At 53.9% G+C, this 24772-nt stretch overlaps 2 protein-coding genes and 1 long non-coding RNA gene across 6 annotated transcripts in view; 2 read left to right on the forward strand and 1 right to left on the reverse strand.

Moving 5' to 3' along the window:
• LOC116957879 (plastin-3-like) overlaps nt 1-2625 on the forward strand; it is a 66581-nt gene extending 63956 nt beyond the window's left edge. For all 3 annotated transcript variants that reach the window (XM_032980313.2, XM_032980315.2, XM_032980314.2), the window contains exon 16: nt 1584-2625. In XM_032980313.2, the coding sequence (XP_032836204.2) occupies nt 1584-1716 (133 nt within the window). In that variant the 3' untranslated portion in view covers nt 1717-2625. The remainder of the gene's footprint in view (nt 1-1583) is intronic.
• LOC142906452 (uncharacterized) overlaps nt 1-3915 on the forward strand; it is a 397072-nt gene extending 393157 nt beyond the window's left edge. The window contains exon 2 of the long non-coding RNA XR_012930291.1: nt 3830-3915. This is a non-coding gene — a long non-coding RNA (uncharacterized LOC142906452). The remainder of the gene's footprint in view (nt 1-3829) is intronic.
• LOC116957880 (procollagen C-endopeptidase enhancer 2-like) overlaps nt 3086-24772 on the reverse strand; it is a 32029-nt gene continuing 10342 nt past the window's right edge. For both annotated transcript variants that reach the window (XM_076054209.1, XM_076054208.1), the window contains 7 exons: nt 19692-19897; nt 18120-18244; nt 16939-17075; nt 13868-14034; nt 11786-11866; nt 10955-11128; nt 3086-6392 (listed from right to left, as the gene is read on the reverse strand). In XM_076054209.1, coding sequence (XP_075910324.1) covers nt 6259-6392; nt 10955-11128; nt 11786-11866; nt 13868-14034; nt 16939-17075; nt 18120-18244; nt 19692-19897 — 1024 coding nt within the window. In that variant the 3' untranslated portion in view covers nt 3086-6258. The remainder of the gene's footprint in view (nt 6393-10954; nt 11129-11785; nt 11867-13867; nt 14035-16938; nt 17076-18119; nt 18245-19691; nt 19898-24772) is intronic.

A 24772-nucleotide genomic window follows, 5' to 3' on the forward strand; every position in this document is an offset into this window, starting at 1 on the left:
TTTAGTGATGGTGGTGGTGATGAGTGGTTGTGGTTTTAGTGATGGTGATGAGTGGTTGTGGTGGGAGTGATTGTGATGAGTGGTTGTGGTTGCAGTGATGGTGGTTGTGATGAGTGGTTGTGGTTGCAGTGATGGTGGTTGTGATGAGTGGTTGTGGTTGCAGTGATGGTGGTGGTGATGAGTGGTTGTGGTTTCAGTGATGGTGATGAGTGGTTGTGGTTGCAGTGATGGTGGTTGTGATGAGTGGCTGTGGTTTCAGTGATGGCGGTTGTGATGAGTGGTTGTGATGGGAGTGATGGTCGTGGTGATGAGTGATTGTTGTTTTAGTGATGGTGGTGATGGGAGTGATGGTGGTAGTGATGAGTGGTTGTGGTGGGAGTGATGATGGTGGTGATCATAAGTGGTTGTGGTTTCAGTAATGGTGGTGGTGATGAGTGGTTGTGGTGGGAGTGATGGTGATGAGTTGTTGTGGTTTCAGTAATGGTGGTGGTGATAAGTGGTTGTGATGGGAGTGATGGTCGTGGTGATGAGTGATTGTGGTTTTAGTGATGGTGGTGATGGGAGTGATGGTGGTAGTGATGAGTGGTTGTGGTGGGAGTGATGGTGGTTGTGATCAGTGGTTGTGGTTTTAGTGATGATGGTGGTTGTGATGAGTGATTGTGGTTTCAGTAATGGTGGTGGTGATGAGTGGTTGTGATGGGAGTGATGGTGGTTGTGATGAGTGGTTGTGGTTTCAGTAATGGTGGTGGTGATGAGTGGTTGTGGTTTCAGTAATGGTGGTTGTGATGAGTGGTTGTGATGGGAGTGATGGTGATGGTGATGAGTAGTTGTGGTTTCAGTGATGGTGGTGGTGATGAGTGGTTGTGATTAGAGTGATGGTCGTGGTGATGAGTGATTGTGGTTTCAGTGATGGTGGTTGTGATGAGTGGTTGTGATGGGAGTGATGGTGGTTGTGATGAGTGGTTGTGATGGGAGTGATGGTGATGAGTGGTTGTGGTTTCAGTGATGGTGGTTGCGATGAGTGGTTGTGGTTGCAGTAATGGTGGTGGTGATGAGTGGTTGTGATGGGAGTGATGGTGGTGGTGATGAGTGGTTGTGGTTGCAGTGATGGTGGTTGTGATGAGTGGTTGTGGTTTCAGTAATGGTGGTGGTGATGAGTGGTTGTGGTTTCAGTAATGGTGGTGGTGATGAGTGGTTGTGATGGGAGTGATGGTGGTGGTGATGAGTGATTGTGGTTGCAGTGATGGTGGTGGTGATGAGTGGTTGTGGTGGGGAGTGATGGTGGTTGTGATGAGTAGTTGTGGTTTCAGTGATGGTGGTTCTGATGAGTGGTTGTGGTTGCAGTGATGGTGGTTGTGATGAGTAGTTGTGGTTTCAGTGATGGTGGTGGTGATGAGTGGTTGTGATGGGAGCGATGATGCTGATTGTAATGATGGGGATGTATAGTGTCTTTGTCTTTGTATCACTCTTCTTCACGTGGCGGTGTCCCCGTCTTGTCCCAGTGCTGTCCCCGTGTGTGACGTTGGCGGTGACGGTGGCGATGATGGATTGTGACTCCTCTCCCTCTGCCGCTACTCCCCCAGGTACGCGATCTCGATGGCTCGCAAGATCGGAGCGCGCGTCTACGCACTGCCCGAGGACCTGGTGGAGGTGAAGCCCAAGATGGTGATGACCGTGTTCGCCTGCCTCATGGGCCGTGGCCTGAAGCGCGTGTGATGGAGACACACGGGGGACACACGGGGGGAGGAGGCACGGGGACACGGGCAGGAGACCACAGGGACGAGGGAAGAGACACGGGGACACGGGATGGATACACACGGGAGACACACGGGGGGAGGAGACACGGGGACACGGGCAGGAGACCACAGGGACGAGGGAAGAGACACGGGGACACGGGATGGATACACACGGGAGACACACGGGGGGAGGAGACACGGGGACACGGGCAGGAGACCACAGGGACGAGGGAAGAGACACGGGGACACACGGGGGGAGGAGACACGGGGACACACGGGGGGAGGAGACACGGGGACACGGGCAGGAGACCACAGGGACGAGGGAAGAGACACGGGGACACGGGATGGATACACACGGGAGACACACGGGGGGAGGAGACACGGGGACACGGGCAGGAGACCACAGGGACGAGGGAAGAGACACGGGGACACACGGGGGGAGGAGACACGGGGACACACGGGGGGAGGAGACACAGGGACACGGGCAGGAGACCACAGGGACACGGGAAGGAGACACGGGGACACACGGAGGGAAGAGACACGGGGACACGGGCAGGAGACCACAGGGACACGGGAAGGAGACACCAGGACACGGGGAGAAGACACGGGGACATGGGGGCTGGGAGACACAGGTACACGGGGATACAGGGACAGGAGCTGCAGCCAAATCTGGGCATCGATGATGATTTACATTTTTCTTCTCTCTAACTTGTATTCTGCGGCGACTAACTCTACACTTGACCCGGCTCTCCTCGAGCGATGAGTAAATACCATCTTCTTCTTCTACGTGGTGACTTTACCGAAAGAACCAAGAATATGAATCCCTGCAGTCACGAAAGCTTTAAATTGAAGAGTAAATACCAATTAAAATCGTAGCTTTCACACAAAACCCTGCGCCCCGTCTCCATCTCTCGAACGCGACGATTGGAAACTCTCACCCGGGGAGGGGGGTGATGAGGATCGTGGTGGGTGTCACGTGGTGTTGAGAAATATAATGGGTATCACGTGGTGGGCGTCACGTGGTGTTGAGGATCAGAACGGGTGTAACGTGGTCGGAGTCACGTGCTGGGTGTCAAGTGCTGCTGAGGACCAGAATGGGTGTCACGTGGTGGGTGTCACGTGTATGTTGAGGATTGTGGTGGATGTCACGTGGCGTTAGGGATCATAATGGGTGTCACGTGGTGGGTTTCACGTGGTGTTGAGGATCGTGATGGGGGTATCCCGTTCTGTCCTTCGCCCGTTGTTGTTGTCGTCGTGGTTGTTGTTGTTGTGGTTGTTGTTGTTGTAATGTCAGCACCGCGAGTGGTGGCAGAGAGAGAGAGAGGAAAGAGACAGATCGACACGCCCGCTGCGTTTAACTCCCGTGCCTCTTTTATTCCAGCGGGTAGCGACAACCTCGCCCGGGCAGCCGACGTGGGTTCGAGTCCCGCGTTGTGCGAGGCGAGGCGATGCGTTGACGTTGCCTTACTTGTGTGTGTGTGTGCTCGTTAAAATATAAACCACAACAAAGAATCGTCGAGAAAGTCGTCGTGCGGCCTTGACTTCATTATAAACAATGAAAACGTTTTTCTTGAGCCATTTCTTATTCTACCAGGTGAAGCCCCACCGATCTCCCGTGGCTCTTTATTTTTTTTTCAGAAGCGAGCTGGCCACAGATGATAGCCCAACAAAGTGGCGAATCATCACCGCGCGTACATTCATAGCAGCCGCGTACCATGAACGCGTAGAGGACGTTGATTCGAAGCGTTGAGGCAAGACAGCGGAGGACCCGGATATAAAAAAAATCCACGCGACCACGGGGAGATAGATAGAGAGAGAGGGAGAGACACCGCAAACTCCAAATACACAGCAGGCGTCGGGGTCAGGAAGCCACGACCTCCTGTTCACCAGGCGAGGTAGTTAACATCTCCTAACCACCGTGATGATGATGATGATGAGAGAAATAGAGAGAGACACCGCAAACTCCAAATATACAGCAGCAGTCTGGATCGAACCCACGACCTCCTGTTCAGCTGTCCCTGTGCCGGATACTCCGCAACAATGGTGCCAGGGTTAGCTAGGAGATGTTACCTACCTCGCCTGGTATACAAGAGGTCGTGGGTTCCATCCCAACCCTGAAGCCTGCTGGCTATTTGGCGTCTGCGTGTCTCTCTCTATCTCATCATCATCATCATCATCACGGTGGCTAGGAGATGTTAACTACTTCGCCTGGTGTACAGGAGGTCGTGGGTTCCATCCCAACCCTGAAGCCTGCTGCTGCTGCTGCTGTATATTTGGAGTTTGCGTGTCTCTATCTCATCATCATCATCATCACGGTGACTAGGAAATGTTAACTACCTCGCCTGGTGTGCAGGAGGTCGTGGGTTCCATCCCAACCCTGAAGCCTGCTGCTGCTGCTGCTGTATATTTGGAGTTTGCGTGTCTCTCTCTATCTCATCATCATCATCACGGTGACTAGGAGATGTTGACTACCTCGCCTGGTATACAAGAGGTCGTGGGTTCCATCCCAACCCTGAAGCCTGCTGGCTATTTGGCGTCTGCGTGTCTCTATCTCATCATCATCATCATCATCACGGTGACTAGGAGATGTTGACTACCTCGCCTGGTATACAAGAGGTCGTGGGTTCCATCCCAACCCTGAAGCCTGCTGGCTATTTGGCGTCTGCGTGTCTCTCTCTATCTCTTCATCATCATGGTGGCTATGAAATGTTAACTACCTCGGTGGCTATGAAATGTTAACTACCTCGCCTGGTGTGCAGGAGGTCGTGGGCTCCATCCCAACCCTGAAGCCTGCTGGCTATTTGGCGTCTGCGTGTCTCTCTCTATCTCATTATCATCATCATCATCATCACGGTGACTAGGAGATGTTAACTACCTCGCCTGGTGTGCAGGAGGTCGTGGGTTCCATCCCAACCCTGAAGCCTGCTGCTGCTGCTGTATATTTGGAGTTTGCGTGTCTCTCTCTCTCCCCGTGGTCGCGTTGATTCTTCTCGGTGTCCTCCCGGGTTTTTTCCCCCCCACCACATTTAGAACCGACGTCTCTACGCGGTTTTTTTTTTCAGCGTTATGGCTGCTGCGATACATTTGCGCACGACAACGATGATGGGGATAATGAGCCCACTTCGTTGAGCAGCCGTTTGCGATAGCCAGGGCCGCCTTTGGAAAAGAGATACCCAGCCCAGTGGGGGCCTTCCTTACACCTGGTGCAATGAACATAGTTTTCGTTTTAGTTTTTTGGGGTTAACTTCAGCGTGAAAGCGCGGTCAAAGGGGTGTTCCGGCAGTAGGAGACGGCGCATGCTGTTGTGAGCGTGACCCCAAGGGATGGGAGAGGTTGGAGAAGAGCCGACAGGGAGCGGAGAGGGGAGAAGAGAGGAGATAGCGGAGGGAAGGATGGAAAACTTTTTTTCTTGAGCTACTTCTTATTTTACCAGGTAAGGCCCACTGAACTGCGATGTAGCTCTCATTCTTGGTTCTGTCGGTAATGTCACGTAGGAGGGAAATAATGAAATAATAAAAATAAAACAATACAGTTCTCACGACGTTTCGATTGCAACACAAGCAATCATCATCAGGTGTGAAAACCACAGCGAGAACATTTTATAATTGTATTATTTTTATTTCCCTTCTACGTGGTGACTTTACCGAAAGAACCAAGACTATGAATCCCTGCAGTCACGAAAGCCTTAAAACGAGATGTAGCTCTTATAAAGAAGCGACCTGGATATCACAAATGATAGCCCAACCAAGTGGCTGATGTCATCCCGTGGAAATGTGCAGCAGCAGCAGCCAAGCTATATTTTAAATGCGTGATGTTGAATCTTAAACGTGGAGGGAAAGACTGTAGGATGCGGAGAGAAATCCATGGCGCATCAGGGTCGGCATCGAGCCCACGACCTCCTGTATAGCAGACGAGGTAGTTAACATCTCATAGACACTGCCTCGCCCATCTCCTTCACCTCCTCCTGCTCCTCCCTCTCCTCCTCGCAACTCGTCCTCCTCATCCACGCCCCTCCTCCCCCTCGCTCCTCCCCCTCGCTACTGCTCATCCCGACTCCTCCCCCTCGCTACTGCTCATCCCGACTCCTCCCCCTCGCTACTGCTCATCCCGACTCCTCCCCCTCGCTACTGCTCATCCCGACTCCTCCCCCTCGCTACTGCTCCTCCTGACTCCTCCCCCTCGCTACTGCTCATCCCCTTCGCGACTGCTCATCCCGACTCCTCCCTCTCGCTACTGCTCATCCCGACTCCTCCCCCTCGCTACTGCTCATCCCGACTCCTCCCCCTCGTTACTGCTCCTCGCTACTGCTCCTCCCCCTCGCTACTGCTCATCCCGACTCCTCCCCCTCGCTACTGCTCCTCCCCCTCGCTACTGCTCATCCCGACTCCTCCCCCTCGCTACTGCTCCTCCCCCTCGCTACTGCTCATCCCGACTCCCCCCCCTCCCTACTCCTCCTCGTCGTTCAACTTTCCTCCCCCCGTGCCCCTCCCCTCCTCGCCCGCCCGCTCCCCCTCCCCCTCCCTCAGCAGGGGTTGCGGTTCTTGATGTTGCTGAGCGCCGAGCGGAGGGTCGGTTTGTAGTTGACCACGAAGCTGGAGGGCAGCACCACGGCCCGACCCTCGGCGTCCACGTGGCCCATCAGGATGTAGCTGTGGCCTGGAGACACGTGGGGGGGGGGGGGGGGGGTGAATAACACGGGGGGGGGAGGGGGGAGCGTGGGGGGGGGAGACAAAGAGGAGAAACGGGGGGAGATACGGGGGATAATTGGATAGGTATGGGAGAGTAAAAAGAGACGTGGGGGAGACACGGGGGAGACACGGAGGAGACATGGGGGAGACACGGGGAGACACGGGGAGACACGGGGGAGACACGGGGGAGACGCGAGGGGAGACATGGGGGAGACACGGAGGAGACATGGGGGAGACACGGGGAGACATGGGGGAGACACGGAGGAGACAGGGGGAGACACGGGGGAGACACGGGGAGACGCGGAGGAGACACGGGGGAGACACGAAGGAGACATGGGGGAGACATGGGGGAGACATGGGGGAGACACGGGGAAGACATGGGGGAGACATGGGGGAGACGCGAGGGAGACACGGGGGAGACGTGGAGGAGACACGGGGAGACACGGAGGAGACACGGGGAGACACGGAGGAGACACGGGGAGACACGGGGAGACATGGGGGAGACACGGGGGAGACACGGAGGAGACATGGGGGAGACACGGAGGAGACATGGGGGAGACACGGAGGAGACACAGGGGAGACGTGGAGGAGACATGGGGGAGACACGGGGGAGACACGGAGGAGACACGGGGAGAAACGGGGGAGACACGGGGAGACGCGAGGGAGACACGGGGGAGACGCGAGGGAGACACGGGGGAGACACGGGGGAGACACGGGGGAGACATGGGGGAGACGCGAGGCAGACATGGGGGAGACACGGGGGAGACACGGGGGAGACACGGAGGAGACATGGGGGAGACACGGGGGAGACACGGGGGAGACACGGGGGAGACACGGGGAGACACGGGGAGACACGGGGGAGACACGGGGGAGACATGGGGGAGACACGGGGGAGACACGGAAAGACACGGAGGAGACATGGGGGAGACACGGGGGAGACACGGGGGAGACACGGGGGAGACACGGGGGAGACGCGAGGGAGACACGGAAAGACACGGAGGAGACATGGGGGAGACACGGGGAGACACGGGGAGACACGGGGGAGACACGGGGGAGACGCGAGGGAGACATGGGGGAGACACGGGGAGACACGGGGGAGACACGGGGGAGACACGGGGGAGACACGGGGAGACATGGGGGAGACGCGAGGGAGACACGGAAAGACACGGAGGAGACATGGGGGAGACACGGGGAGACATGGGGGAGACACGGGGGAGACACGGGGGAGACACGGGGAGACGCTGGGAGACACGGGGGAGACACGGAGGAGACATGGGGGAGACATGGGGGAGACACGGGGGAGACGCGGGGAGACACGGGGAGACACGGGGGAGACACGGGGGAGACACGGAGGAGACATGGGGGAGACACGGAGGAGACATGGGGGAGACATGGGGGAGACACGGGGGAGACACGGGGAGACACGGGGAGACACGGGGGAGACACGGAGGAGACATGGGGGAGACATGGGGGAGACACGGGGGAGACACGGGGGAGACACGGGGGAGACATGGGGGAGACATGGGGGAGACATGGGGGGAGACACGGGGGAGACATTGGGGAGACACGGGGGAGACATGAGAGAGACACGGGGAGACACGGGGGAGACACGGGGGAGACATTGGGGAGACACGGGGGAGACACGGGGAGACACGGGGAGACGCGGAGGAGACACGGGGGAGACGCGGAGGAGACATGGAGGAGACACGGGGGAGACACGGGGGAGACACGGGGGAGACACGGGGAGACACGGGGGAGACGCGGGGAGACACGGGGGAGACACGGGGGAGACACGGGGGAGACGCGGGGAGACACGGGGGAGACACGAGGGAGACACGGGGGAGACGCGGAGGAGACATGGAGGAGACACGGGGAGACACGGGGAGACACGGGGGAGACACGGGGGAGACATGGGGGAGACACGGGTGAGACACAGGGGAGACACGGGGGAGACATTGGGGAGACACGGGGGAGACATGAGGGAGACACGGGGGAGACACGGGGGAGACGCGGGGAGACACGGGGGAGACACGGGGAGACACGGGGGAGACACGGGGGAGACGCGGGGAGACACGGGGGAGACGCGAGGGAGACATGGTGGAGACACGGGGAGACACGGGGAGACACGGGGGAGACACGAGGGAGACACGGGGGAGACGCGGAGGAGACATGGAGGAGACACGGGGAGACACGGGGAGACACGGGGGAGACACGGGGGAGACATGGGGGAGACATGAGGGAGACACGGGGGAGACACGGGGGAGACGCGGGGAGACACGGGGGAGACACGGGGAGACATGGGGGAGACACGGGGAGATACGGGGGAGACACGGGGGAGACACGGAGGAGACATGGGGGAGACGCGAGGGGAGATACAGGAAGAAGCAGGCTGCGACTGAGGACGTCAGCGGCACGGTTTCAGCTCTTGCAGTGGATTAAAAATATATAGCTGTGCCTCTTGAGCTGGGCCGGCTCGGCACGGCTCGGTTGCGCCAGTGGAAACAGGCGTGCGTGTGTGGGGAGCTGGTGGGGGGTGTCGATGCGGTGGGTGTGGTTGGTGTGGGTTGTGTGGGTTGCGTGGGTGGTGTTGGTGGCGTGAGTGTTTTGTTGGGGGTGGTGTGGATGGTGTAGTTAGTTGCGTACACCCAGGACCCTATTCAAACCCATAGTGGCCTGGTCTCAGCTAGCTGATGAAAGTTGCAAACGATAGTTTTATCATCGCTTGCGGCTGGGGTTGGCATCGTCCCCCATTCTTCCTGATGTCGAGGGGAAATGGGCGAGGTTTACGATTGTGGCTCATGAACACCTCCTCCATCAGACCCTGGCTGATAGAGGAAGTGTTCGGGCTAGTTGAGAAGAAGCGACAAGCCCCACTCTCATCGTCTACAGCAGCGGCCCCAACCTTTTTGGTACCGGGGGGGGGGTTCATCATTACGGTCTTTCCCCCTTGTTTTTACTCATTGTGGCTACTAGGGGTTAGAGCTCGTGGGCTTACCAACACCACGTGACTGAGACGAGTGCCCAGTGCGGGAAAGAGGCGCGGACGGAAGTCGTCAATAATAAAATAATTGGCGGGCCAAGCACGGACTCACCGCTGTCACCTCCTGCTGTGCGGCCCGGTTCCTAACAGGTCGTGCACCGATACCGGTCCCGCGGCTCAGGGGTTGAGGGCCCCTGGTCTACAGAATCCCACGTCAGAGAATGAGGAGGCTTACCGCAGCCTTCGCTCGGAGGTTCAGAGAGCCGTGAGGCGCTGCAAGGATGGGTGGTGGTCGCGGGTTGCTGAGGAGATGGAATCTGTCTCAGTGGCCCGCGATCACAAATCGCTCTTTAATTTCATGAATAAAGTAACCTGCAGCGCCACACCTATTACCATCATTAGGGGAAAAAAAACGGTGATCCAATCTCCGACCCCCAGGAACAGGTTTGCAGATTTGCTGAGCATTTCTGTGAGGTCCCGGGGAGGGGAAATCCCTCAGCCTGGAAAACATCGTGGGACAAAGTGAGGATGACCCTGCTGAGGCTGCGGTGCCTCAAATATTGGAAGGTGAAGTTACCCCCTGTGAGTGGCTGGCTGAGGTGCCATCTGTTGAGGAAGTACTGAAGGCGATCCAGAGTCTGAGATCGCACAGACTGTAACAACTACAGGGGCATCTCACTCCTCAGTGTGCCGGGAATGGTCCTGGCAATAATTTTTCGATATCGCCTTGCTAGGCACGCTGAGGAGGAGAGGCTTGCGGAGCCCCAATGCGGATTCAGGAAAGGGCGGTCCTGTACAGATGCCTAATTTTCTGTCCGTCTGCTACAGCAGAGGTATAGGGAATTCCAACAAGACCTACATCTCTGCTTTATTTACCTGGTGAAGGCCTATGATACCATCAGTAGGCCTGGGCTCTGGGTTTTTCTTCGTACTTTCGGAGTCCCTGACCCTCTGCTCATGATCATTAAGGACCTTCATGATGGTGAGCGGGCCCGGGTAAAACTACGTGGCCGGGAGTAAGAGCCATTCCCTGTACACCTTGGGGTGCGACAGGGATCTCCTCTGGCTCCCACATTATTTAACATCCATTTTGACCACGTAGTTCGTAAAGCCTTCGATGGCTGTACCGGAGGAATTTCCATCTGGTACAAATACAATGGGAGGCTGATCGATGCCCGGGTGCGGTCAAGGGATGCTCCCTGTTGTGTGATTGGTGTGGGTGGTGTGGGTATGTGGGTGATGTGGGTAGTGTATGTGTTGGTGGAGTAGGTATGGGTGTTGTAGGTGTGGGTGATGTGAGTGTTGTGGTGGTGGGAGGGGGCTGGGTGAAAATGACCCCCCACCCCACCCCCCATCTCCCCATCCCCCCCCAAGCCCCACCCAGCCCCGTCAAACCCCACCCCCCACCCCCCCAAGCCCCCACCCTCCTACACCCCCCACACCCACCCCACACCCCCCAAGCCCCCACCCCCCAAAGCCCCCACCCCCCCACCCACCCCACCCACCCCACCCACCCCCCGCCCCCCCGCCCACCCCGCCCCCCCGCCCACCGGTCTTGATCTTGGGGCAGCGAGAGCAGGCGACCAGGAGCCGTGCGGTGGCCACCCGCCCGGCCTGCTCCACGGCGAGGCCCTGGGCGCGGAACGACGCGAGCACGGAGATGTCGAACTCCAGCGACGAGCCGCCACGGCGCCGCCCGGCACTCGTCACCTTCGCCGCCATCGCTGCACGGACACGGGGGGGGGGGGGGGGTCAGCCGGGGGGGGGGGGTCAGCCGTTCGGGTCAGGCAGGGGGGTCAGCCAGGGGTCAGCCAGGGGTCAGCCAGGGGGGTCAGCCGTTAGAGTCAGGCAGGGGGGGGGGTCAGACAAGGGGGTCAGACGGCAAGGGTCAGCCGCGGGGGGGAGGGGGTCAGCCGTTGAGGTCAGACAAGGGGTCAGCCAGGGGGGTCAGCCGTTGGGGTCAGGCAGGGGGGGTCAGACAAGGGGGTCAGCCGCGGGGGGGGGTCAGCCGTTGAGGTCAGACAAGAGGTCAGCCAAGGGTCAGCCAGGGGGGTCAGCCGTTGGGGTCAGCCAGGGGGGGGGGGGCGAGGGTTGACAAGGTGGCTGAGCCACAACCACCGTCACCGCAACAACCAGCACTATCCGCACCACCACCATCAGCACAACAACCACAACTATCCTCACCACCATTACCACCACTCCCATCACCACCGCTCCCACCACCACCGTCACCACCACCACCACCACCACGGTCACCACCGCCACCACCACGGTCACCACCACCACCACGGTCACCACCACCACCGTCATCACCACCACCACCACCGCCACCACCGCCACCACCGCCACCACCGCCCCTACCACGTGGTTGTGCTTCCTACCGAATTTGCTGGAGCAGTAGTTGGTCTCCAGGTTGCCCTGACGTTTGCAGGGCACCTTACAGGGCTCAGGGGTGGGCGCGGCTGTAGCAATAGCAACAACAACAACAAAGATATCATCAACAACGAGCCATCAACAAGGGGCCATCAACAACGACATCAACATCAACAACGCCAGCAATAACAACAACAACAACAACAAAGATATCATCAACAACGAGCCATCAACAAGGAGCCATCAACAAGGAGCCATCAACAACGACATCAACATCAACAACGCCAGCAATAACAACAAAGACATCATCAACAAGGAGCAATCAACAACAACATCAACAACAAAGACAACATCAACAACAATACCATCAACAACAACAATGACATCAACAGCAATACCATCAACAACACAACGACATCATCATCAAGGAACCATCAACAACAACGATACCATCAACAACAACAACAACAACAACAAAGACAACATCAACAACAATACCATCAACAACAACAATGACATCAACAACAATACCATCAACAACACAACGACATCACCATCAAGGAGCCATCAACAACATCAATAATGCCGACATCAACAACAACGATACCAAATTTTGATTTAAAGCTTTCGTGACTGCAGTAATTCATATTCTTAGTTTTTTCGGTAAAGTCACGTTGAAGAGAAACAACAACGATACCATCAACAACAACAACAATGACATCAACAACAATACCATCAACAACGACGCAATAAGAATAAACATCAACAACAAACAATGACATCAACAACGACACAACAACAACAACAATCCCATCGACAGCGGGCTGCAGTGCGGCGCTGAGTGTCGCTCCCAACAGTGACAAGGAGGGTGGTGGAGTCGCCTGGGTTCCATCGCTAATGCGGGCGCGCTCCTCCAAACGGAGAGCTGCACCACGAACCTGGCCCCACCCACTTCTTCATGACCCATTGACCTACACCAGACAAGGGCAAAGTACGGCCCCCGGGCCGTATGCGGCCCTTTGGGCTTTTTAATCAGGCCCGCCGAACTTGTACAAATATTATTATTATTATTAAATTAAATTTTACCTTTCTCCTGTAATGCCCCCGTTTCCCCATTAGATGGCGCACTTTGACCGGGAGTCACGGCGTGGTTTTTTGTATTGTTCATGTTCGCGCAATTTGTTAAATTGCCTTGCAAATAAATGCTTTGCTACCTGTTAAAGGCCAAATCCTTTCACGTAATGATTTTTTTTTAACGCGTCATTTATATTAAGTTCACACAAACGCTCCGTCCATCTGGTTCCTGGCCCGGCCCCTTCTGTCAAATTTCAGAACCCATTGTGGCCCGCGAGTCAAAAAAATGTAACCCGCCCCTGGGCTGCACCCTGCATTTCAAAACCCTTTTTAAACACAGTCCGCCTCACCGGCACATCAACGCTTTCCCACCTGACTGACGGACGTTTGTTGTTGCTCCCGAAACGTCGCCATTTATTTTATTTTATACCTACTTGACTTTTTGCCGAAAGAACCACAGTGTGTGGGGAGACAAAGGTGGCCGGGCGTGGTTGCTGGCCTCCCCCACCGCCTCGTGTGCCTGCCCCGGCGGCCTCCAGAGGCGCCGCTCGCTAACGGCACTTGCCCCCAACAGGCTGTTACAGGCTACACGGGGGATCTTCACACGAGTACCGCGCTGCAGTGGGGAGCGGTGGCGCAGCGGTTAGCACACGGCGCTACCAACCGGGCGAGCCTAGGTGCGGTGTGTAAACATCAGCACTGGGGAGATAAAGGCGGCCGGGCGCGCGTTCGTTCGTGTTGCTGGTCACGCACGCCCTCGCGAGGCGTCCCGGCCTTCACCTTAGCAGCACGGCTGCCTACGTACGGTGCGAAAGAAGGTTCAGCATAGCGACGTAGCATAGGGTGCGCCAACGGTGGCCAGGGCAGATGTCAACGACCTCGCCCGGTCTACGGGAGGTCGTGGGCTCGTTCCCGACAAGCTGACGCCTGCTGCGCCTGTACACACACACACACACGTCCGCGTGTGCGCGTCCGCGTGTACAAGTCCACGGGTGCGTGACTACGCGCTCTGGCACCAGTGGCGGCGGGGATGTGGGCGGGCGCCTTGGTCGCCTGGGGCCCTCCGTCTCCCTTGCGGCCGCCCACGTTCAGGAAGCGGTACTCGGCCATGAAGCCATCGGCCGGCACGCTGCGGTCCGACACGAAGTGCACGAAGAGCTCCCTCCCCGGCGAGGTCACGGGCCTGCCGTGGGAACGGGGAGTGAAGCTCAGCCGTGGGCATACTCGTGCGTGTGTGCGTGTGTGTACAGGTGTCTGCGCACGTGTGTGTGTACGCGTGTGTGTACAGGCGTGTGCGCGCAGGGAGCGGTGGTGTAGCGGTTAGCGCTACGCTGCGCTAAGAGCCCGGCGACCCGAGTTCGATTCCCGCTCACGGCCAGCACCCAGTGACAATTATTTGAACCGGTCCTGGGCCTCCTCTAGGTCGACTCAGCCTCAAATGAGTACTTGGTGCGGCGTGTAGTAAGCATTGCCACTAGGGGAGGCAAAGGCGGCCGGGCGTGGTGCTGGCCACCCACCCCCTCGTGTGCCGTGCCGGTCTTCATAGGTGCTGCTCGCTAACGGCACTTGCCCCAACAGCCTGTTGAGGCTACACGGGGGATCTTTGTCTTTGTTTGCTCCATTAAGTGCGAAACATGGAAACCGGAGTTTGATTCCCGCTCAGGGCCACCGACAAAGCCAGTGACGATTACACTATGTAACACAATTTTTTGTGGGTAGTAAGTGTTATTTCGTAAGTATAGACAATGGCTATTATTCCCCACGAACTTTGCTTTGGTGACCAGGGCAGTGATGTTTAGAAATGTTCCTATTTTCAATGAGAAAACGGGCGAATTTGTGTCATTTCGTTCACTTAAAGTCAGAAAACAACAACATATGAATCAAAATTAACACGTATTTATACTAAAGTAATAAAACAATTACTAAAAAAGATTTAGAAGCGAGTAGTTTTTCGAGATTTACGATTATACTGTAAGTCACTTTCATGAATCAGCCCCGAAATGTAGTCTCCCATCATGTTCTCGTTCTACTGTCCTTGGTAGCAGCGTTCAAAGTCCAGTATATCCTGGTGGAAGCGCTCGCCATACTCCTCCGAGTACGCTCCCACGTTCTCCTTGAATTTATTAAGATGAGCATCAAGGATATGGACTTTGAGGGACATCCTACAGCCCATCGTGCCGTAGTTCTTCACCAGAGTCTCAACCAGCTCCACGTAGTTTTCGGCCTTGTGATTGCCCAGGAAGCCACGAACCACTGTGACAAAGCTGTCCCAAGCCGCTTTTCCTTACTAGTGAGGTTCTTGGGGAATTCGTTTAATTTTAGGATCTTCTTTATCTGTGGTCCGACGAAGACAGCGGCTTTGACCTTTGCCGCAGACAGCTTAGGGAAGAAGTCTTGAAGGTACTTGAAGGCTGCCGACTCCTTATCTACAGCTCTGACAAATTGTTTCACGAGGCCCAATTTGTTGTGCAGTGGTGGCATCAGCACCTTCCGGGGGTCCACCAGTGGCTCCTACTTGACATTGTTCCTCCCCACAGAGAACTCGGTCCGCTGTGGCCAGTCCCGCCTGTGGTAGTGCGCCTTGGTGTCCCTGCTGTCCCAAAGGCAAAGATAGCAGGGAAACTTGGTAAAACCGCCTTGGAGACCCATCAGGAAGGCCGCCATTTTTAAGTCTGCGATGACCCCCCAGCCGTGCTCATCATGATTCAAGGCGTCCAGCAAGGTCTTGATGCTGTTGTAATCCTCTTTGAGGTGCATCGAGTGAGCCAGGGGAAGAGACGGGTACTTGTTACCATTATGGAGCAGCAGCACGGCTTTGAGGCTCCTGGATGAGCTGTCAATGACGAGGCGCCACTCATTCTGGTTACAGGCAATTCCGATTGCCTCGAATGGACTGGTCACATTGTGGTAGAAGCAGAGCCCATCTTGACGGGTGAAGAAGCTGCAAAAAGGTTGGTGACGCTTCCTCTGATCTGCGACTTGCACACTTTCATCCAACAAGTTCCACTGCTTGAGCCTAGACGTCAAAAGCTCGGCATTGGGACTTGGTGAGACCAAGATCTCTGATCAAGTCGTTGAGGTCTTTTTGGTTGGGGTAGTATGGGTTTCTCTCCTCAGCTCCACCTCTGAACTTGTCATCTGGATCTACAACGTCTTCCTCGCTCTCTGACTTGCTGCTCTCTTCTAAAGACGGCTGCTCTCTCTACGGAGGAGCGGGTACGGGGAGCTCATGGCAGTGTGGCACCAGGGCGATGGATGAAGGAAGGTCCGGGTACGTGATAGCAGGTGCATTCTTGCCAGTCCGACGTTTGGAAGGGTTCACCATGCAGAAGTATCAGTTGCTTTAGTGGTCTGTAGGTTCCCACCACTGACCACTCAAAATTAAAAACTTTTACAGTTCAATTTTTTTGGACAAATTTTGTAACGTAAAATTCCGAGAAACAATTGCCTATCTTAGCTTCCAGAGTTTTTTTTGCATTGCTCGCAGGTGAAATGAGGTGCCCAGGGTTTGACTTGATCCCCGACAGGCATGCCGAAATATGATTTGTAGGCCTCACACGTCTTAGCAGATGCTTTCACAGAGGAATTTCTCGCTCTTGTCTTGATAAATTGGCCGCAGACAGAGCAAAATGCGTCTGCCGGATGCTTGCAGCCTCTTGATGTCATCTCAGAAAAATGCAGATATGTATCCACTTAGGCAGCTGGAACTAAACTGAACTAGTGGGCTTAAGGCCCCTATGTTTATACTACTATTTATATTACTGGGACGTTCTAGAATGCTCGAGACGTTACTCCAAGCTTACTCAGCACTGAATCTATCTGGAATGCTCTGGATAATAGGTACATTTCAAAATATCAATGTCCTGGCCAGAAAACCAAAGGTTGTGGGGAATAATAGCCGTTTTCTGTACTTGTGAGGCATAAGCAATAAGGAAATAACACTTACCATCCAGGAACGCAGTGTTATCTGAACCTTTCCTGGGCCGCCCCTAGGTCGACTCAGCCGCACACTCGTGTCGCACGCACACACACGCGTGTCGCACGCACACACACGCGTGTCGCACGCACACACACGCGTGTCACGTACTCAGGCACCGTGTCCCCGCAGAACTTGGTGGCGCTGCTGTTGGTCCCTCCGCCGTCGCCATGGAGAATGGAGACATAGTCATAGCGACAGAAGGTGTCACGCTCCAGCGAGAACTTGCGGAACGACAGCTCGATCACCTAGGAGACGGCCCCGGTCGGGGGTCACGGGGTGGGGTCAGGGGTCGGTGTGTAGTGGTTAGGGTCCGGGGGTCAGGATATGTGGTTTGGAGCAGCAGGGTCAGGGGTTAGGGGTTAGTTTCAGGGGATAGGGTTAGGTGGTAGGGTCAGGGCCCAGGGGTGGCATTCAGGGGTCAGGATTTGTGGTTAAGTGACAGGGTCAGGGGTTAGGGGATAGGTTCAGGATTTAGGGAACAGGGGTCAGGGGAGAGGATCAGACGGTATGGTCACGGTCCAGGCGTAGTGCTCAGGGGTCAGGATTTGTGGTTAAGTGACAGGGTCAGGGGTTAGGGGATAGGTTCAGGATTTAGGGAGCAGGGGTCAGGGGAGAGGATCAGACGGTAAGGTCACGGTCCAGGCGTAGTGCTCAGGGGTCAGGATTTGTGTTTAAGCGATAGCGCCAGGGTTTAGGGGATAGGGTTAGGTTCAGGATGCAGGGAACAGGGGTCAGGGGATAGGATCAGAGGGTAGGGTAGGGGTAAGGGTCTGGTGGTAGCATTCAGGGGTCAGGATTTCTGGCAAAGCGATAGGGCCAGGGCCCAGGGAAAACGGTTGGGGTCAGGGTCAGGGTCAAAATGAGGCTTTCCAAGGTGATGTTGTGTGACCGGGTGAAAACAGAAGAGACCAGGAAATTAGTCTTATTTGCAATCGGTGAACTTGGCACGGGTCACTGTTCAGAACGAGGCTGGCATCTGTTCAGAACTAGACCCACGTTTGTTCACAACAGGACCAGCCTTTGTTCACAACAGGACCGGTATTTGTTCAGAACATCACCGGTGTTTGTTCAGAACAGGACCGATATTTCTCAAAACATGACCAGTGTTTGTACGGAACAGAACCGGTGTTTGTTCGGAACAGGACCAGTGTTTGTACGGAACAGAACCGGTGTTTGTTCGGAACAGGACCAGTGTTTGTTCAGAACAGAACTGGTGTTTGTTCAGAACAGGACCGGTGTTCTGGTGTTTGTTCAGAAGAGAACTGCTGTTTGTTCGGAAGAGGAATTACCTTGGTGGAGGGAGCCTTGATGTGCCAGGAGCAGGTGATGCCTACAGGATACTTGCTCTGAGGCCAGTTGGGGGTCTTGAAGGAGCCAACCTCCTTCTCCAAGAGCCCTCCACAGTAGCCCTCGGCTGTGACAACATGGACACGTGTGTGCACATGTGTGTGTACAGGTGTGTGTACACGTGTTTGTGTGTACACGTGTGTGTACACGTGTGTGTGTACAGGTGTGTGTGTGTGTACACATGTGTGTGTACAGGTGTGTGTACACGTGTTTGTGTGTACATGTGTGTGTACTGATGTGTGTACACATGCGTGTGTACACGTATGTGTACACACGTATGTGTACACGTGTGTGTACACGTGTGTGTGTACACGTGTGTGTACACGTGTGTGTGTGTGTACACGTGTGTGTACAGGGAACAGTAGTGTAGCCGTTAGCGCGCTGCGCTACGAACCCGGAGACCCGAGTTCGATTCCCGCTCACGGCCAACACCGGTGCCGATTATTCGAACCGGTCCTGGGCATCGCCTAGGTCGACTCAGCCTCCAATGAGTACCTGGTGCAGTGTGTAAACATCGCCACTTGGGAGACAAACGCGGCCTGCCGTGGTGTTGGTCACCCACCCCCCTTGTGTGCCACAGTGCCGGCCTTCATAGGTGCTCGCTAAAAGCACTTGCCCTAACAGTCTGTTACAGGCTATACGGGGGATCTTTGTCTTTGTGTAGCGACATAGAATCGGTCACGTAGAAGCCTAGCGCTGGCTGCTGGCAGGGAAGGGGATCTGCAGCTCGCAGCAGCCCCGACTGACAGCAGGCCACGTGATAGACCAGAGAGGGATGTAGGGGAAAGGTTACGGGAGGGGCACAGCCAGAGCCCGTGGGTAGGTTCTAGAAGGGGGCGTGGCCGGGGGCGGAGCCAGGCCACGCTGACGGTATAAGAGGGGCCCCGGGAGGGGACCTCGAGGCTGTTGTTTGGAGTGGGATCCCCGCCGTGCTGCTGCTGGAGTCTACAGCTGTCCTGACTGGGAGCCGTAGTTACCAAGTGTTACTGTCAGGCCGTGTTAATAAGCAAGAGTGCCTCCTACTTTTAGTGCCTCTGAGTCAGTCACTACATTTGTACAGGTGCGCATACAGGTGTGTGTGTGTTCACTTATGTGCAGATATGTGTACAGGTGTGTGTGTGTGTATACTTCTGTGTACACGTGCGTGTGTGTGTCTTGTACCGGTGTGTGTTTCGGTGTGTACACGTGTGTGTCCAGGTGTGTGTACACGTGTGTGTACACGTGTGTGTACATGTGTGTGTACACGTGTGTGTGTGTGTGTCTTGTACCGGTGTGTGTCTCGGTGTGTACACGTGTGTGTACATGTGTGTGTACACGTGTGTGTACATGTGTGTGTACATGTGTGTGTACAGGGGGGTTGGGGGGAGGGGGTTGGGGGGAGGGGGTTGGGGGTGAGGGGGTTGGGGGGTTGGTGGGAGGAGTGGGTTTGGGTGGTATCGGGGGGATTGGTTGTGAGGGGGATTGGGGGGAGGTGTTTGGGATTGGGGGGGGGGGGGGTGGTGGTGCGCACTGACCTGCTTGGTGTGGCTGCCCCGCTGTGTAGGCCGCCACGAACCCCCCCTGCTGACCGCTGCCGTCGCTGTGGAATCGAGCGAGCAGCTCGTGGGACGTGGACACCAGGGCGCCCGGGCGGAACGAGCCGCAGAAGCGGCCCAGCAGCTGTGGGGAGTCTCCCTCGGAGCCCCCCCCGACCCCCGAGAACACCGAGAGGTGGTCGTACCTGGGGCGATTAGGGGGTCAGTTTCGCGAAAACCCTGGGTGCGTTGGCAAAACCGCGGTTGGCAAGACTTGAGGGCCCACGGCAAGCAGAGGGATTGGGCTCCGCGTCCGCGGCTAACAATCTCGTCGCAGTCTAACGTACGCATCCTGCTCATTCAGCAAGCACGACAAATACGTAGCGTATAATGCATCAACAAAGGTACCCTTAATGTTCACAGCTGTCCTGCACCGTGTACTCATCGTCATCATAATCGTGTGATGACAGTGGGGCCTGCAAGCGGTGTGGTGGGTGGGGGGAGGGGGGTACTGGTGGTAATGACAGGCGGTGTGTCAGTTGTGAGTGCGAAGGGACTGGTGGCTAGGGGAATGTTCGAGTAGGGGGGCGTGGTCAGGCGACGGAAGGGGACGGTGGAGTCTGCCGGTTGAGCGAGCGTCCAGAGTCAGCGAGAATGATCGAGAAGGGGGGGGGGCGTGGCCTCGTGTCGGTATATAAAGGGGAGGGTGCGCGGGAGACTCGGGGCTGTCGCAGTGGGGGTCTCCGCCTGGTGTCAAGTGAACGTGTCTTCAATAAAGTGCCGTCTCAAGAGAAGTGTGTCAAGTCGTCTTTACAATCGTACCATCACGATCTCAGGGCAGTGTTGTGTATCATCATCATCATCACGATCCCAGGGCAGTGTTGTGTATCATTATCATCATCATCACGATCCCAGGGCAGTGTTGTGTATCATCATCATCATCACGATCCCAGGGTAGTGTTGTGTATCATCATCATCATCATCACGATCCCAAGGCAGTGTTGTGTATCATCATCATCACGATCCCAGGGCAGTGTTGTGTATCATCATCATCATCACGATCCCAAGGCAGTGTTGTGTATCATCATCATCACGATCCCAGGGCAGATAGCCTGTAGTAGGTGTGCACTGTACATTTCGTCACGTGTCGTTTCCACTTTCCGCTCTGTCTCATGCCAATATGACTCCAGCAGTGTCACATCATTGTGTATTGTATAGTATATAGCCTAGAACATAGTGGTGTAGTGTATAGCATAGTGTATAGCAGTGTAGTGTATAGTAGTGTATAGTATTGTAGTGTATAGTGTAGTGTATAGTATTGTAGTGTATAGTGTAGTGTATAGTATTGTAGTGTATAGTGTAGTGTATAGTTTTGTAGTGTATAGTGTAGTGTATAGTATTGTAGTGTATAGTGTAGTGTATAGTATTGTAGTGTATAGTGTAGTGTATAGTATTGTAGTGTATAGCATTGTAGTGTATAGTGTAGTGTATAGTATTGTAGTGTATAGTGTAGTGTATAGCATTGTAGTGTATAGTGTAGTGTATAGTATTGTAGTGTATAGTGTAGTGTATAGTATTGTAGTGTATAGTAGTGTATAGCATTGTAGTGTATAGTGTAGTGTATAGTATTGTAGTGTATAGTGTAGTGTATAGTATTGTAGTGTATAGTGTAGTGTATAGTATTGTAGTGTATAGTGTAGTGTATAGTATTGTAGTGTATAGTGTAGTGTATAGTATTGTAGTGTAAAGTGTAGTGTATAGTATTGTAGTGTACAGTGTAGTGTATAGTATTGTAGTGTATAGTGTAGTGTATAGTATTGTAGTGTATAGTGTAGTGTATAGTATTGTAGTGTATAGTGTAGTGTATAGTATTGTAGTGTATAGTGTAGTGTATCAGCATCATCAGGATCCCAGGGTAGTCCATAGTAAGTGTCCATTGTACATTTCGTCACGTGTCGATTCCACTTTCCTCTCTGTCTTATAATGCCAGCATGGCTCCAGGAGCGGCCACATCATAGTAGTGTATAGTGTATAACCTAGTGTATCGTGTATAGTAGTGTATAGTGTATAACCTAGTGTATCGTGTATAGTAGTGTATAGTGTATAGCCTAGTGTATAGTGTATAGTAGTGTATAGTGTATAGCCTAGTGTATGGTGGTGTCGTGTAGTGTATAGCGAAGTGTATAGTACTGTAGTGTATAGTGTAGTGTATAGTGTAGTGTATAGTGTAGTGTATAGTGTAGTGTATAGTAGTGTATAGCGTAGTGTATAGTAGTGTAGTGTATAGTAGTGTATAGCGTAGTGTATAGTAGTGTAGTGTATAGTAGTGTGTAGCGTAGTGTATAGTAGTGTAGTGTATAACCTAGTGTATCGTGTATAGTAGTGTATAGCCCAGTGTATGGTGGTGTCGTGTAGTGTATAGTGTAGTGTATAGCATAGTGTATAGTAGTGTATAGCGTAGTGTATAGTAGTGTAGTGTATAGTAGTGTATTGTATAGTGTATCGCGTAGTGTATAGTAGTGTAGTGTATAATAGTGTATTGTATGGTAGTGTATTGTATAGTGTATAGCCTAGTGTATCGTGTATAGTAGTGTATAGTGTATAGCCTAGTGTTTGGTGGTGTCGTGTAGTGTATAGTGCAGTGTATACTAGTGTAGTGAATAGTAGTGTAGTGTATAGTAGTGTATAGCGTAGTGTATAGTAGTGTATTGTATAGTGTATAGCCTAGTGTATGGTGGTGTCGTGTAGTGTATAGTGTAGTGTATACTAGTGTAGTGTATACTAGTGTAGTGTATAGTATATAGCGTAGTGTATAGTAGTGTATAGTGTAGTTTATCATCATCATCATCACGATCTCAGGGTCGATATCCCCATCGTGAGTGCACATTTCATCACTTGTGGTTTCCACTTTCCATCTGTCTTCTAGTGGCAGGCATGGCTCCAGTAGCGGCTACAACTCGCCTGGCACCAGACTCCTCTTACGATGTCATCATCGAGCCATTCCATACCGCCACACTTTTAAAATGTTCCCCTTATCCTCCACCCTACACGTGTGGTGTGTCCGCTTCGCGCCAGTGTACCGCCAAATGACAACTTTGGTGAAGTATGGCCGTTGAGTGGCTCTCTGAACGGAGGTTCGTGGTGGCGCTGCCGGGTTAGTAGTCCACGTGGGTGTTTCAGGGTGGTGCTTGCGTTCGCGTATTTTGCGTGTTAATGGCGGTACTGTTAGGGTTATTGTTAGGGGGTAGTATTAGGGGTGGTGTTAGAGGGGTTGTACTAGGGTTATTGTTAGGGGGTAGTATTAGGGGTAGTGTTAGAGGGGGTGTACTAGGGTTATTGTTCGGGTTAGGGGTAGCATTAGGGGTAGTGTTAGAGGGGGTGTACTAGGGTTATTGTTAGGGTTAGGGGTAGTGTTAGAGGTAGTGCTAGAGAGGGTGTACTAGGGTTATTGTTAGGGGGTAGTATTATGGGTGGTGTTAGAGGGGGTGTACTAGGGTTATTGTTAGGGTTAGGGGTAGTGTTAGAGGTAGTGTTAGAGGGGGTGTACTAGGGGTTATTGTTAGGGTTAGGGGTAGCATTAGGGGTAGTGTGAGAGGGGGTGTACTAGGGGTTATTGTTAGGGTTAGGGGTAGCATTAGGGGTAGTGTGAGAGGGGGTGTACTAGGGTTATTGTTAGGGTTAGGGGTAGCATTAGGGCTAGTGTGAGAGGGGGTGTACTAGGGTTATTGTTAGGGGGTAGTATTAGGGGTGGTGTTAGAGGGGTTGTACTAGGGTTATTGTTAGGGTTAGGGGTAGCATTAGGGGTAGTGTTAGAGGGGGTGTACTAGGGTTATTGTTAGGGGGTAGTATTAGGGGTAGTGTGAGAGGGGGTGTACTAGGGGTATTGTTCGGGTTAGGGGTAGCATTAGGGGTAGTGTTAGAGGGGGTGTACTAGGGTTATTGTTAGGGTTAGGGGTAGTGTTAGAGGTAGTGCTAGAGAGGGTGTACTAGGGGTTATTGTTAGGGTTAGAGGTAGCATTAGAGGTAGTGTTAGAGGGGGTGTACTAGGGTTATTGTTAGGGGTAGCATTAGAGGTATTGTTAGAGGGGGTGTACTAGGGTTATTGTTAGGGTTAGGGGTAGTGTTAGAGGTAGTGTTAGAGAGGGTGTACTAGGGTTATTGTTAGGGTTAGAGGTAGCATTAGAGGTAGTGGTAGAGGGGGTGTACTAGGGGTTATTGTTAGGGTTAGAGGTAGCATTAGGGGTAGTGTGAGAGGGGGTGTACTAGGGGTTATTGTTACGGTTAGGGGTAGCATTAGGGGTAGTGTGAGAGGGGGTGTACTAGGGTTATTGTTAGGGTTAGGGGTAGCATTAGGGGTAGTGTTAGAGGGGGTGTACTAGGGTTATTGTTAGGGTTAGGGGTAGCATTAGAGGTAGTGTTAGAGGGGGTGTACTAGGGGTCATTGTTAGGGTTAGGGGTAGCTATTAGGGGTAGTGTGAGAGGGGGTGTACTAGGGTTATTGTTAGGGTTAGGGGTAGCATTAGGGGTAGTGTGAGAGGGGGTGTACTAGGGGTTATTGTTAGGGTTAAGGGTAGCATTAGGGGTAGTGTGAGAGGGGGTGTACTAGGGTTATTGTTAGGGTTAGGGGTAGCATTAGGGGTAGTGTTAGAGAGGATGTACTAGGGTTATTGTTAGGGGTGGCATTTGGGGTAGTGTTAGAGGGGGTGTACTAGGGGTTATTGTTCGGGTTAGGGGTAGCATTAGGGGTAGTGTTAGAGAGGGTGTACTAGGGGTTATTGTTAGGGTTAGGGGTAGCATTAGGGGTAGTGTTAGAGAGGGTGTACTAGGGGTTATTGTTAGGGTTAGGGGTAGCATTAGGGGTAGTGTTAGAGAGGGTGTACTAGGGTTATTGTTAGAGGGTAGGGGTAACATTAGGGGTAGTGTTAGAGAGGGTGTACTAGGGTTATTGTTAGGGTTAGGGGTAGCATTAGGGGTAGTGTGAGAGGGGGTGTACTAAGGTTATTGTTAGGGTTATGGGTAGCATTAGCGGTAGTGTTAGAGAGGGTGTACTAGGGGTTATTGTTAGGGGTAACATTAAGGGT

This window comes from Petromyzon marinus, chromosome 64 (genome assembly GCF_048934315.1).
Source record: "Petromyzon marinus isolate PM22_M1 ecotype Great Lakes invasive population chromosome 64, UKy_Petmar_22M1.pri1.0, whole genome shotgun sequence".
NCBI lineage: Eukaryota > Metazoa > Chordata > Hyperoartia > Petromyzontiformes > Petromyzontidae > Petromyzon > Petromyzon marinus.